Source organism: Salminus brasiliensis, chromosome 12 (assembly GCF_030463535.1).
Source record: "Salminus brasiliensis chromosome 12, fSalBra1.hap2, whole genome shotgun sequence".
In the NCBI taxonomy this organism is placed as follows: Eukaryota; Metazoa; Chordata; class Actinopteri; order Characiformes; family Bryconidae; genus Salminus; species Salminus brasiliensis.
Window position 1 is genome coordinate 25,613,583 of NC_132889.1, and position 15,023 is coordinate 25,628,605.

Consider the following 15,023-nt stretch of genomic DNA (forward strand, 5'->3'; position numbering starts at 1 on the left):
AAGGGGATGGTGATGAACTTACTCCTCTATCTGTTCCTAATTATGGTGAATCGCAATAGGCCTTTCAGTCCTGTCCATTAAATCTCACCCAGTAGGAAAGCTTGTTTAGCTCCATCTACCTAAGTACCACCAAAATCCTGATTGGACAGTTTGAAATGAACATTTTCACTTTTCTAAACAAAACGAAATAGTATTGTAAAATAACTTCAATTACAAACAATTCTTTTTTTTAAATCCTCTGATATCCCTGGGCATTCTCTGGCGGCCTAAAATAGATTGAGATAGTTCTCTTTTTGAACTGCCGCTAATGCAATGTTGATTTCACCGGGCAATCAACGTGCTTGGAGGAAAGCACCGGGTACCCAGCTCTAGCAGGCGCCCAGCATCACACTGAAGTGATGTGGGGAGAGATTGAGCCATCTAGCCACCCGGAGACAGAAAGGCTGGAGCCCCACAAATTCACAAATTTTGGAAGGAACCATTCATTGAATAGTTTTTTGGAACTGAATCTGGTTCTTCCATAGCTTCATACACACATCATAACCCTGCATGTATGTACATCATCACCGCGTGTATAAGCGAACAATTATTAATATAACAAGTTGCCCACGAATGTTAAAGCGATAGAGTACTGTATGTAATTGTGTAAGCTGGAGTGCTTATGTATGTGTCAGCACTGCAGTGAATCCTGACTTGCTTGTCAAACTTTGTATAAGGGCCCAGCTTGTATTGCAGTGAAAATCTTGAAAGAATTCTTTCTAATGTGATAGAAGAGCAGCCTTTTGCCTTACTTTGCCTTTTCAGAGTTTCGCTCTTGACTGAGGGGTTGCATCAGCAGCCAGTCATCCAGCTTTGCTCTCTTTAAATATTTTTGCAGCTCCTGTTGGAGGAGCTTTCTCTTGTTCGAGATAGCTGGGTCACAGCTTTTGCTTTTTTTTTGGGTGGCAGGATATTGATTTGCTATAGCAGGATATTGCAGCCTGACGGAGACGTTTACTTTATCGCGTTTGGAAAAAAGAAAAGAAATTGCCCCCAATTTGATCTGATCCTGACTCGATTTTCAATAAACATCATCATCATCCCCGTCTCCTCAAATCGAGCTCTCGTCAAGCTTGCATCGAGCTGATCCGAAGACTGCTTCTAACCGCCTCGTTTAAGTGAAGCGCATGGTGAATTTTTTAAAGCAGCCCGGGTTGCGCTACTTTGATAGGCAAACCAGCTAGAGATCAGCACAGAAGACTATTAATATTAATACACAACACGTCAAATCCATGTTAAATTGTTGCTTGACATGCATTTTCTGGGGTGCCTCGGTAGACTCCCTTGAGGGACTCTCTAAGGTAAGCGCGTATATGTGTGTAGAGTGTGTAGAAGCCAGCCGTAAGACGTCAGAAACGTCCCTGTGGGATCAGAGTGTGTTTGAAGGAGGATCTGCCTCAGCTTTCTTTCTGAACCCCTGGCAGACTATGAACTTCGCAGCTTCCAGACAAAAGAGGCTAAATCTACACGCGCACTCCGACATCCTGTCTTGCATGCGCCGCTTCCTCTGCTACGGTTGGATAATGCACCTCTCCCTGCGCCGGGCCATGCGGCTGGTCTGCGACATGAAAGCTTTCTGCTTCTTTCATCAGGGCCTTTGAGCGTGTCCTTGTGTGCTTAAGTGCAAGGCTACATGGGGATTGCAGCCCCCGGTCTTTGTTTTCCTCCCCAGCGAAAAGCCACACTTGGTCCGTGCTGAATCTCACAGCTTGAAGCTACAGGGATTACAAGCACTCAGGCACAATAGGAAAAGAACGGCACTTAATTGCTCTGACTGGATCCCAATACGTCGATGATTAAGACGCTCAAAGTCTGGCTAGTGTCCTGCGGTTCGGTGTGCGCTTTGATCACCTCTAACTGACTGACATATACATTAGCCCTGTTCATATTTATAGAGTTACTATATATTCATGATTTAGGTATACTCATTGGTCATTTGATCAGAAACACTTAGTCTATTGGTATTACTACAATACATGACTGCATCCCCTCTGTTGCTATACAATTTGACAGCCAACTCCTACCCCATCAATCAGTGGAAAGTGACCACTATAGAGCTGCTTCTCAGCACAGCAGGGATATCAACATGTTTAGCATGTAGAGCTGCTCAGAATTTCAAACACCTAAATGTCTCTGCAAGGCTCAGAATTGTCCATCAACAAAAATATAAATAGTCAATAGAGGCCCTGTGGTCAGAAACTGAACATTGATGGACCATCTGGGGCTAAAGGATGACTAAAACATAGAACGTAAATGTAGAAAATAAGCTACAGCCTTTAACTACTCCACAACAGCTTTGTTAAAAAAAATAAATAAATAAAATCTGCCACAGCAAATACACATATACATACATATGTATCAGCACAACACACACTAACATGCTAACATTACATTGTTATGGCAGGTGTTTCTGATCAAATAGGAATGTTACTTCAAGATGCCAATCACTGGAAACACTTAGTTCTGGATGAGTTCTTTGGACAGATGAAACCAAAACCACATCATCTGTCAAACATGGTGGAGGGACTATTATGTCATGAGCATGCTGGTTGCCAATGAAACTTCAAGTAACTACAGTGGGGAAAAAAGTATTTATTCAGTCATCAATTGTGCAATTGTTCTCCCTCTTAAAAAAATGAGAGAGGCCTGTCACCATTGACATCATAGGTAGACCTCAACTATGAGAGACAAAATGAGAAAAACATTTCTGAAAATCACATTGTCTGATTTTTAAAGAATTTATTTGCAAATTATGGTGGAAAATAAGTATTTGGTCACCTACAAACAAGCAAGATTTCTGGCTGTCACAGACCTGTAACTTCTTCTTTAAGAGGCGTCTCTGTCCTCCACTCATTACCTGTATTAATGAAACCTGTTTGAACTTGTTAACAGTATAAAAGACACCTGCCCACAACCTCAAAAAGTCACACTCCAAACTCCACTATGGTGAAGACCAAAGAGCTGTCGAAGGACACCAGAAACAAAATTGTAGACCTGCACCAGGCTGGGAAGACTGAATCTGCAATAGGCAAGCAGCTCGGTCTGAAGAAATCTACAGTGGGAGCAATAATCAGAAAATGGGAGACCTACAAGACCACTGCTAATCTCCCTCGATCAGGGGCTCCACGCAAGATCTCAGCCTGTGAGCAAAAATCCCAGAACCACACGGGGGACCTAGTGAATGACCTGCAGAAAGCTGGGACCAGCGTTACAAAGGCTACCATCAGTGACACACTACGCCGCCAGGGACTCAGATCTTGCAGTGCCAGACGTGTTCCCCTGCTTAAGCCAGTACATATCCGGGCACATCTGAAGTTTGCTAGAGAGCATTTGGATGTTCCGGAAGAGTATTGGGAGAATGTCTTATGGTCAGATGAAACCAAAGTAGAACTGTTTGGTACAAACACAACTCGTTGTGTTTGGAGGAGAGTGAATGCTGAGTTGCATCCAAGAACACCATACCAACTGTGAGACATGGGGGTGGCAACATCATGCTTTGGGGCTGTTTCTCTGCAAAGGGACCAGGACGACTGGTCCGTGTACATGAAAGAATGAATGGGGCCATGTATTGTGAGATTTTGAGACCTTCCATCAGCAAGGGCATTGGGAGGATGAAACGTGGCTGGGTCTTTCAGCATGACAATGATCCCAAGCACACTGCCAGGGCAACAAAGGAGTGGCTTCGTAAGAAGCATTTCAAGGTCCTGGAGTGGCCTAGCCAGTCTCCAGATCTTAACCCCATAGAAAACCTTTGGAGGGAGTTAAAAGTCTGTGTTGCCCGCCGACAGCCCCAAAACATCACTGCTCTAGAGGAGATCTGCATGGAGGAATGGGCCAACATACCAGCAACGGTGTGTGCCAACCTTGTAAAGACTTACAGAAAACGTTTGAACTCTGTCATTGCCAACAAAGGATATATAACAAAGTATTGAGATGAACTTTTGTTATTGACCAAATACTTATTTTCTACCATTATTTGCAAATAAATTCTTTAAAAATCAGACAATGTGATTTTCTGATTTTCCTTTTCTCATTTTGTCTCTCATAGTTGAGGTCTACCTATGATGTCAGTTACAGGCCTCTCTCATCTTTTTAAGTGGGAGAACTTGCACAATTGGTGACTGACTAAATACTTTTTTTTCCCACTGTATAAGTCACTGGTGTTGATTGACTGGCTGATAGGAGTAGATGTATGTATGGAACCTATATTTCAATACTGAGAATAAGGCAAATGCTGTAAAACTGATAAGGTGATGCTTCACAGTACAAATAGATAATGACCCAAAACATACTGTGAATGCAACCCAAGAGCTTCTTATAGCAAAGAAATGGAATGGTCTTAAATAGCAGAGTCAGTCGTTTTGCTTGGCTGCAGTAAAGGCCTGGCAAAACATCATAAGGGAGAAATACTCAGCATTTGGTGATGTCCATGCATTCCAGACAGTCACTGACTGTGCTGGATTTGCAAGTATTAAAGATAATCCTTATATTTATAATTATGAGCCTGTGAAAATGGAGGGACTGTGTAAAAATGGCTGTAATTCCTAAACGGTTAGTGAAATATTTTTTATTAAACCCCTTGAATAAAGCTGAAAGTCTACACATCACATCACAAACGCTTCATTTCAAGTCTACTGAGGTGGTGTACAGAGGAAAACATTTTTGTACCCCTTTTTCTTCTCTGTTTGTCACTCGCTGCCTTTGTTCAATATTCCTATTGTACAGTTCAGTACAGTTTAGATTGATTAACTATGCATAATATTGTGCATCTGCTTATGTCAATTCTTAGAAAGTGTTCAAATTTAAAAGAAAATAAAAGCATGAAGGGAGTGTTATTCACTGACCGCTCTGTCTCCCTGCTGAACTGGCCCTTGCCCACGTCGTTGACGGCGCACAAGCGGAACTGGTAGGAGCGTGCCGGGATGAGGCCACCAACTACAATACTGGTGGCCTCTGGTTCTATGTTGGCAAGGAGCACCGTCCATGGAGCATCTGGCTCACAGAAAAAAAAGAGAGAGAGAGAGAGAGAGAGAGAGAGAGAGAGAGAGAGAGAGAGAGAGAGAGAGAGAGAGAGAGATTGTAGGTAGAGAAGTTACTGTAGTACAGGGGCCATCAATTCTGGTCCTGGAGGATACAATATGTTCACAATAAGTAATAAATGTAAATATATTGCCAATGTACAACATAATATTTCATTTTGAAAGGGGCTTGCTAAGATCTTCCCTGGCACACTCACTGTTCTCCGACACCTCCAGGATGTAGCGGATTAGGGGACTGTTGCCGTCAAAGGCCTGTGCCCAAGTCAAATTGATCGAGCGCTTTTCTGTAGAGCTGTACGTGGCCACAGGATTCTCCGGGGAGTGGGGCAGCTGCCTGCAAACGAGAGGACCGCATAAGCAAACAGAGTAAGTCAGTGGTCTGCGGGTATGTGCACATGCTTGCCATGCCTGATGAATCTAGTTAAAAATGAATGTATGAAAATTATTACATCACAATTTTAGAACCCTTGATAAATATCTGGTTAATATTTTAAATAAATGCAAACTATGAAAGGGTAACATGTTTTATGAATTATTCTTTAGAGTTTAAAAGCTGAAGATCTAGACTTTCCGATAGTACCTGGTCTTTAGGAGAGCTGTCAAACAGTTACATGACTTACTCGTAATTAAACGTATTATATTCTGAAGCTAATTGTGATTGATTTGTCTTATTTGCTCAAATTTCACTCCAAACAGTGAGAGCATTGCATTGCTATGCAGAATGAACGCAGTTTACAGTTCCATCCAGTGAGAGTAGTGAGGCTGTATGCTTCCATCAATGAGTGCAGTTATCAAGACAAGACAAGACAACCATATTTACCATTAGTGTCAGACACAGATAGCATTTGGCTTCTGCCTTTAATCCATTCGTGCAGTTAACACACACATACACACCAGTGAAAACACACACAGTGACTGTGAGTACACGCGCCCAGAGCGGTGGGCAGCCATTGCTGTGGCACATGGGGAGCGACTGTTCAAGGGCCCAAAAATGATAACTAGCCCTGTCATCAATAGCCACCACTGTCCCCTGATTATCTGATTATTCAAAAGCTCATGTAAACAGCATACTCTGATTTCTTAGATCGGAGTAGGGTCTAGAAATAAGAAATTCAATAGAAGAAATTCAATAAAGAGAGCTGGGTTTTTCTCAGTTCGTGCATGCAGGAAAACAGAAGTTTGGGGTTTACATGAAGTCACATCTTATTCTGTGAGTTTATTTGCTAAATGCAAAGCAGAAATCCAATAACTGACTGACTCATGTAGACGCTGAGTTTACCATTATCTGATTACTCAGGTGCATGTAAACGCATTGATTCGATGACTGACAAAGTCTGATTTTCTGCAGTGATCTGATTATAAAGTGCATGTAAATGCACTCACTGACTGCATATTTCATATATACTGTCTAGCTCATACACATAATAGTATAATTATAGGCCTATAATAATAGTGGATTCACAAGTGTATTTTTATTAATGAAGGCCCTTGAGTGAACCTGTTTCTTCCCACTTGCTTTAGTTCATCTGCTGCTTGTTGATTTCTCTATACTCTGTCCAGCATCGTCTGCTGAAGGTGCTGAAGGTATCATTTTTTAAAAGCCATATAAAAGCTGTATTTGCATGAGGCTTAGCTAAATTTGGAGATTCTGCCACAGAAACATAAAGTGTGAACATCTGGGCTTTGACCTGCCAAATTAGGCAAATGGGGGAATTAATTAATTAATTCATGCATAATAAACATGTCAACTTTGACAGCCCAACTAGTTCGACATAGTGGCCTTAACTAACAGTTAACTGTGTTAAATAAAATCAGCAGCTGAAAGGCTAAAAGCTATGCTGATGACAGAAGAGAGAAGGGCCAACCAGGTATAATCTCTTCAGCTAGCTAACTGCACACTGTGCTGAGAAGACCCAGAGAGGACACTAGCTGGTCAGCAGCTATGTGGCTGTTGGTCGTCTTTGTGACGCAAACCAGCCAAAAAAAGCTGAAAATGGCATGTTTCATTCTGAGGCACAATATCAGGGTTGTAGGCTTGTAATAGGTTTGTAAGTATAGCCAACAGAATAGGACTCTCTGCAGCAGATTAACATGAACCTATTAGCATCATGCCTAAAGCCATGCTTGAGGGGTATAAAGCCCCAGAGCATTGAGTCCATCCAATACATTTGGGTAGGGTGATGATCATCCAACATCCTGATCTTACAAACACTCTTGTGGCTGAATGCAATTAAATCCTCACAGCAATGCACTTTCTCTTCCCTAGACAGTAGAGGCAGTTTCTTCAACAAAAGCAGAATAAACTCTTTTTATAATGGTTTGAGAGAAAAATCAGTAAATAAATAAATTAGCAGATGTCTCAATAGTTCTGTCCATAAGAAAAATATGATAAAAATAAAATTCTCAAAATTAGCATCCTTTGGCATCTTTAAAATGCTCTGTTCCAATTAATTAGGCTTATTATAAAAAAATGCTGATGGCATGCTTTTGAAAAAACACTCCACACATTTGAAAAGCGATGTTAGACTGACGTTAAACTGTTCAGCCCTTTGACGAGGCTGAATTGTTACCCGTTGTAAAAATACTGTGTAGACCACCAGAATAACACAACGCTCACCTGTCACTTAGCGGCCCATTACCTACAGTTTTGACATACGCAGGATGGAGCAGGAGCTACACCTTTCTCTCCAATTATTTATGAGGAGTGTAAGAGAGATGGAAAAAGCTAAGAATTCATCATGCAGAGAGGCAGAAAGTGGAGCTAATGACTGTAGAGGAAGTGAGTGGCAGTCTGTGACCTGCCCTGGAAGGAGGGAGAGAGGGAGAGAGGAAGGAAGTGGGTTTCGACCTGACTCTCAGGTATGCGCTGCGTGAGTCGTTGCCCCCCACAGAGGTCACTCTGCAGGTGTAGGTGCCGATGTCCCCTGACCAGGTCTGGGAAATGTGGATGGTGCCGTTGGGGTCCACGCGCAGCCGTGGGCTCGACTTCACATCTATAGCCAGACCACCTTTCTCCCAGACGTGCCTGTAAGACAAAGCAGAAAACCAGCCATGACTTCACACACTGCAAAAAACATCCAACTATATATATATATATATATATATATATATATATATATATATATAGACAGACAACAAACAGGCCAGCAAATAACACCCATGCTGACATGTAAGCACATGTACACATTAAATATATAATACACTCTGACAGGCGCGCACACAACACAATCCATCAACCTTAACTCAAATTGGCACGGAACAACATACACACATAGAACAAGCATACATAATGTACACTCTGGCAAACACACAGATACACATACAGCACACACTCATGGCATCTATGTCATTTTTAATTCATCCATCTTCTTATGCGCTTCTTCCTGGTCGGAGTTGCTGTGGGTCCGGAGCCTACCCGGAAAGGCAGGAATACCCATACAGGGCATCAGTGCATGGTAGGGTACCGCACACAACCATTCACACAATCAACCACTAACACCTATGGCCAACCTAACATAAGCAATTCACCTAATATGTGATTCTGGAAGATGGGAAGAAACTGGAATAACAAGGGAGAACACACCAAACTTTTAACAGACAGAGACGAGAGCAAGGATCGAACCCACAACCCCAGGCCACTGGAGCTGGAGCTGTACAACAAACACACTACCAGCGGCTCAACAGTGCTGCCCATTTCTTAATATTTTTTTCTTTAAAAGACTAACTGTGCTTGTTTTATTTAAAACTCTGTAAGTACTGTAGTACTACTCTTATATCATTGGTAGCTTAGGGGCAAAAAAGTTTGATGGCAGAAAGACGATGGGCGGCTGGAATTTAGTTAAATAAAAATCTGTTTGACGTCAAAACTCAATATTGTTCAGATGTTTGAATTTCCATCAAATGACAACCACACATCAGTTGAAAAGACACTGAGAAGTCGTCTTTCCCTGAGTCCAAATGTAAAAGAATTTGTGCTACGTCCCCACAGTAGTTGTTCGCCAAGATAATTGTAGGTCAATTTGACGTCATGTTTAGGGCAACGGTGGGTTTTCACATAAAAGGCATGATAATCAGAGGTGCCCTATGGGGAAAGGGAGTGCTTCTAAGGGTCTGTGATTGACAGCGGGTCAGTCAAGTGCATTCATCTTCCATAAATATTTGTCCGTTGATCAATGGTTACTAAGAAACATTCTCTGCCTCTCTCCATTTATGAACTATTTTAGTCATACATGCCACTACTTTTGTAAACCTACGACTCTGGTAAACCTGTTTCAAGCACCACATCAATTCATCCACATGAGTAAAGGTGTGTTAATAACAATAAATAAAATTAACAATAAATAGAAAGAATTTTTAAAATCTGTCTGTCTGAATCAGATGTGAAACAGTATTGTGTTTCTTTCTTTTTTTTTTACATAGTTTTGAATTTTATGGCATTTTATAGGTTTTTTAATTTTATGGCATGAATTTTAAGGCCCAGCCGTAATAATCACATTTTGTAATCTGTATTAACTACACAAATTCAAAGACACATAGAAAATCTCAGTTTGTTGTTTGAGGTCTTATGCTGACATTTGCGCAGGTTTTATGTCTCCAAAACAGTCATTTAATTCATTATATTAATTTTTACACGATTTTAGACATTTCCAAGCATTAAAATAAGAAATAGATTTTTTTTTTGTTATTGTGCCTTTAAGGCTGATCCATGTAAAAGTCTGTTCTGATTGGCTCCCCAGCACTGCACCTCATTCTGCTATAGGCTAAATATGTGAATATGCAGTATGTGCAGTAAATCTGAACAGTATTTTCATACAATATCAATCACACTCCATTCAAACAAATTCTATGATATGGGCCCTTAAACACACACTGACATACAAGAACACCTCTAGTACATAAGAGTACATAACTACAGGGCCTCCTGTACAAACAGGTGGGGCTATTCCTTTGTAAAAGAAGGTTGCAATAGCACTTTCGGCCCGCAAGTGGGCCATAGTCTACTTATGGGGTTAATACATCCTGCTACGCAACCACACACATGCACAAATAAACACACAGCATGTATTGGCATGCAGGAACATACACACACACAAATCAAGCACATCCATAATACACTCTGACATTCAAATACATACTTGCACACAGCAAGAATATATAATACACTCTGGCACGCAAAAACACACACACGCACACATTTTAATTGCAGCTGCATCGACTCCCCGGTTTAATCTCCTGTGTCTTGTGTTTAATTAAAGTCTGCATCTAAGTTATTGCTCTGTTTACATATTCATCTGTTTCCCCCGATCAAATCAATAAGAGCAGCTCAGCAGGTGACAGCTAAATCAACTCTTATGAGACCGAACGCAATAAAGAGCCTGCCAAGACTGAGTGAGTGAGTTACTGTTGATCAGAGATGAAGAGATGAGAGCGAGAGACAGCGAGCAAGAGGAAGACATTAGCAGACAGATGGAGAGGCGGGCTCATAATGGGTGAAAAGCAGGAAGGAAAATGAGGTGGAAAACAAGAGGTGTTACCTGACAGTGACACTGGGGTCATGGGTCACGCCGCAGGACATCGTAGCTTTGGTGCCTTTGATGACGCTCTGGTCCTGAGGAGGGATGGTGATGCGGGTCCGAGCTGAGGGGAGACACAGATGCCAAATTTCATGTAACCTGAGACTGGTGATACTGGTTTCTGAAAGTGTGGACACTTTAAAGCAGCATTATGTGAGGACTGATATATTTCTTGTTCCTGGGCTCCCCCTACAGTCAGGAAGTGGACTTTGCACTTTGAGACACCTCTAAAGGACACACTTTACACGTGCATTTCTGGAATCACTGAAAGTAAAAGTTCAAGGATTGTACGCACTTTGCACTTTAACTAGAACTACAGTACATACACTGTGTACTGTATTCTCAACCTGAACACTAGCTGCTATACTGATTATTCACATTGTACATTTTGTTTACATGACATATGTGGTGCTGTATACAAATACCTGACCTGGTTGACCTCAATATACTACACCTGAACATATACTGCACCCTGCATTAACATACACACTTAATTGTCATTGCTGGACTATATAGCTCCGGGCAATAATTAGTATCTTTATGTGTATGGCAGCCATTTTATTCCAGGCATTTCATCAAACAAAGCTGAGTTACCTACATTTGCAGACGATGAATGGCATAAAGTCACCCAACAGCAATGTGAAAGACTAGTGGAGAGCCTGCCAAGACATGAAAGCTGTGGCAGTAAATTATATTTTACCATAGTGATTTCTGAATGCTCTCAAAGTTCAAATATTAGTACTGTGCTGTTCCAATTTGAATAATAACTTCTTTGCATTGTAATTATTATAATCCTAATTTTGTTGCATTATTTGAGCAGCTGTTTTTGAGCAGTTTTCATTTCTGCAAATAAATGTTCTAAATAGCAATATTTCTATTTGGAATTTAGGGGAAATGTTGTCCATGGTTTATGAAATACAACACAAATGTTAATTTCCCTAAACACATTGCCTTTAAATAGTAAAACCAGAGATAGTGAATGGTGATCTTTTATGTTTTTTATCCAGAGCTGTATATTAACACAGTTATTATTAGTATTAGTATTTTAACTGTTATCACTTCACTTGGATGGTCTGTTGTAAATGCCTTGTAGATGCCCACCTAACATTCAACTAAAACTCTCCTAAATGCAACTGAACTTTAAGATGAATGTAAATAATAACCCTAGTCTATTGAATGTAACCCTACATCTCAACCCTTATCCTAACTTTAACCTTACTGGATTGAATGGATGAACCTTTTAGGATTAGGTTTAGGGTTGGATTTAAAGTTTAGGGCAAGGTTAGGGTTAGGGTTAGAATTTAGAGTTGATTCAAGGGTAAGGTTAGGGTTTAGATGTAGGGTTACATTAAGCAGACAATAATTCAGTTGCATTTAATACATTTTCAGATGAATGTCAGTGAACTGTCAGGACGGCCTGGATAGCTTACTAAGTAGGACATCAGCGGTTAGACCATCGGGCTTGCACTACTGTCCCACATCCCTTTTCTATTACAGCACTCGAGATATAGCCAGTGTTAACAGTGTTTTATTGTACTGTACAACCCTGTATATTTTTATAATGATGTGCATTCTCACAAGCACTGTCCTACCCACTTCACCAAAGTTACGTAGTGCGCTCAGCGGCCTGTCAAGCCAGGAGTAACATCGTCAGAGACGCTGTTCTCCCTTTCACAGGTCAGTGGAAAAATCACAATGATTTGGAAGCTGTTATTTTAAGGTAAAATGCTACATAATGCTGCTTTAAGACCCTTTAAATCTAAAAGCTGCTATCTGAGTATATCTATTTTTCCCTGTAACGTTGTGATATATGACGCCATCATCAAGTGATCTATATTGTTTGATTCAGCTCAAACTCAGTTTCTGAATTAAGCCAGTTATTGGCACAAAAATTCAATATGAAAGATGAAAACAGCGTACAAATCACCCAGTGCCAGTCCAGGGGAAAAAAAACACCCGCTGACCGTCGATCTATACCCGCTGTGATCTAGTGGTCAGAGAATACAAACAACTTTGCAGACATGCTGTAGCTCTGGTCTGGGATTTCACGGGGAGCAACAAAAAAGCTCAGCTTCTGTAAACTGATATTTGAAGTGTGTTGACATCTCAAGCAGCTGTAAGGCTGTTCCAGTTTAAACAAGTGTTGTGAATGTGTTGCCGATGTCTCTCTATCTCTCTCTCTTTTTATACTACCCTGTCACTGTCTTTGTCATGCACTTTTTGTCACTTTTTCTCTCTCTCTCTCTCTCTCTCTTTCTCTCCGTTTCCATTTCTAAAATAAATGCCTGCCACTCCACTGTTTGGATGTCTATTTGTCTAGTCCTTTGGAATACATTTGCTTCCTCCCAGACAGAAATAGCACAACCTTTGAACCTTTTTTTTCCAACCACATAACTCCAATAACTCCACATAACTTCAGGCTGTCTGCAGCATCAACAACCTCATGGCTGTGAGCATTTGAAATGGGCTGGTTTTAGAGCTAATTTACCATATATGGACTGTATAGACTGAAAATCAGCTCACTAAGACACTAACCGACAGCTGTAATACAATGGCCGGAACAGAGTGCTTGACAACATTTGCTCACTGAAATGACAGGTTCAGAAAAATGGAAATTATGCAGCATCGTTTGATAGGTTTGCTCTGAATTCACTGATGCAGCACTGCTGCAATCTAGTGGAAAATTACCAGATGATAAATTATAATGTGGAATGAAACCTCATGTTTTAGCCACTACTTCGGATGGCTCTCAGCTCTCACTCACCCCACACTACTAGGTTGGCGGAGGCCTCGTCAATGCCGCGCGAGTTGCTGGCCATGCAAGTGTAGGTACCGGCGTCGGACAGGTGGGAGGGGCTGACTAGCAGACTGCCTGACTCCAGCAGGGTGAATCGGGGCAGCTGCACGGAGCCACTGGCCAACACGCGCTCACCTGTGGAGGAGGAGGAGGAAGAGACAACAAGAAAGTAAGCATGATAAGTATAGTATACAATAAAAGTTTGGGCTCCCCTGGTCAAACTTTCTAATACTGTGAACAGCTAAGCAAGTAAATGATGACCTGATTACCAAAATTCATGTAGTTAAGAATGAGGCATTTCTCAGGCCCGGAGTGATCCAGAGGAAAAAGGTGCTGTCACTATGACCAGAGAATCTCTGGTTCGAACCCCACTCATGCTTCTAGCCGGCAGCCGGGCCCCAAGAGAGCATAATTGGCCTTGCTTTCTCTCTAGGGTGGGTAGATGCTCCCCACAGCAGCCCAGTGCAATGCTGGCTGGCAGTTTGGCTGGCTGGCTGGCTGGCTGCAATTGTGTCGACAAAGGTATGTGTTGGTCTTCACCCTCCCATTGTTGGGAGCATTGCATGTGATGGAGCGAGAGTATAGCAAAAATCCTAAAATTGGCAAAAATCCAAAAAAAAAAGGTATTTACAAAAAGGACAAGGACCAAAACCAAAAGTATGGGCGCCCTCTATGGTCAGTGATATTCCCTTTGGCAAGTATCACAGCTCAAAAACACTTTTTGTCACAGCTAGTAGTCTTTGAATTCTTGTTTGAAGGATTTTTACCCATTTGTCCTTGCAAAAGGCTTCCAGTTATGGGAGATTCTCAGGCTGTCCTGCTGCACTCCTCTTCACTCATCCATCTTTTCAGCTTCATACACGTGATGTTTGCTTCTAGAATTTGAAGAATCCATTCTTCCCTCCACCAGTAAAGTGTTCCCAGTGTAACGGGCTGCAACCAAAGCAGTACTACAGTAGTAGTGTTCTTTTCATGAAACTCTGTACTCTGAAACGCTGCAGCCCAACAGTTCTATTGTAACTCCATCACTCCACAGGACTTGTTTTCAAAATGCATCAGGCTTGTTTGGAAAGGCTTTCTTTTGACAACTCTTCCATGAAAGTCACATTTGTGCAAGTGTCGCTGCATAGTAGAGTGGCATACCACCGCTGTGGGTGGGGGAATACATTATATTCTTAGATGCACCTCGTTGCGATTCTGAATCGATTCACAAATGCCAAAAATCAATTTGTCGGAACACAAAAGTCAGAATTCAGAAGTACAGAGTAAGACAGTCTTTGGTGTGCACATAACAGAGACACAAGATGGATGAGTGGCACACAAGAAGTCCGACCGGCACCCCCTGCAATAGAAGCTAGTGTATGGAAGCACTCTGGTTGGCAGGAATGGAAAACACCTGGTTGTAGTTGCTGCCAATCAGAGACAGAATGCTCCCATGCAATAATCAAAGGACCATCGATCAAGCGAGCCTCCACTAAACTGGGAAAAGGCTGAAGTAAATTACAAACTCTGCCACAACTTTTATTGCCAAGGATATTTGCCCGTATTCAGTTGCTGAGAAACAGGGCTTTCGTG

General features: G+C 41.6%; 1 protein-coding gene across 2 annotated transcripts in view; it reads right to left on the minus strand.

Moving 5' to 3' along the window:
• sdk2a (sidekick cell adhesion molecule 2a) overlaps positions 1–15,023 on the minus strand; it is a 169,440-nt gene that overhangs the window by 43,569 nt on the left and 110,848 nt on the right. For both annotated transcript variants that reach the window (XM_072693262.1, XM_072693261.1), the window contains exons 11-15: positions 13,416–13,583; positions 10,613–10,715; positions 7,927–8,103; positions 5,276–5,412; positions 4,884–5,031 (exon numbers count right to left, since the gene is read on the minus strand). In XM_072693262.1, coding sequence (XP_072549363.1) covers positions 4,884–5,031; positions 5,276–5,412; positions 7,927–8,103; positions 10,613–10,715; positions 13,416–13,583 — 733 coding nt within the window. The remainder of the gene's footprint in view (positions 1–4,883; positions 5,032–5,275; positions 5,413–7,926; positions 8,104–10,612; positions 10,716–13,415; positions 13,584–15,023) is intronic.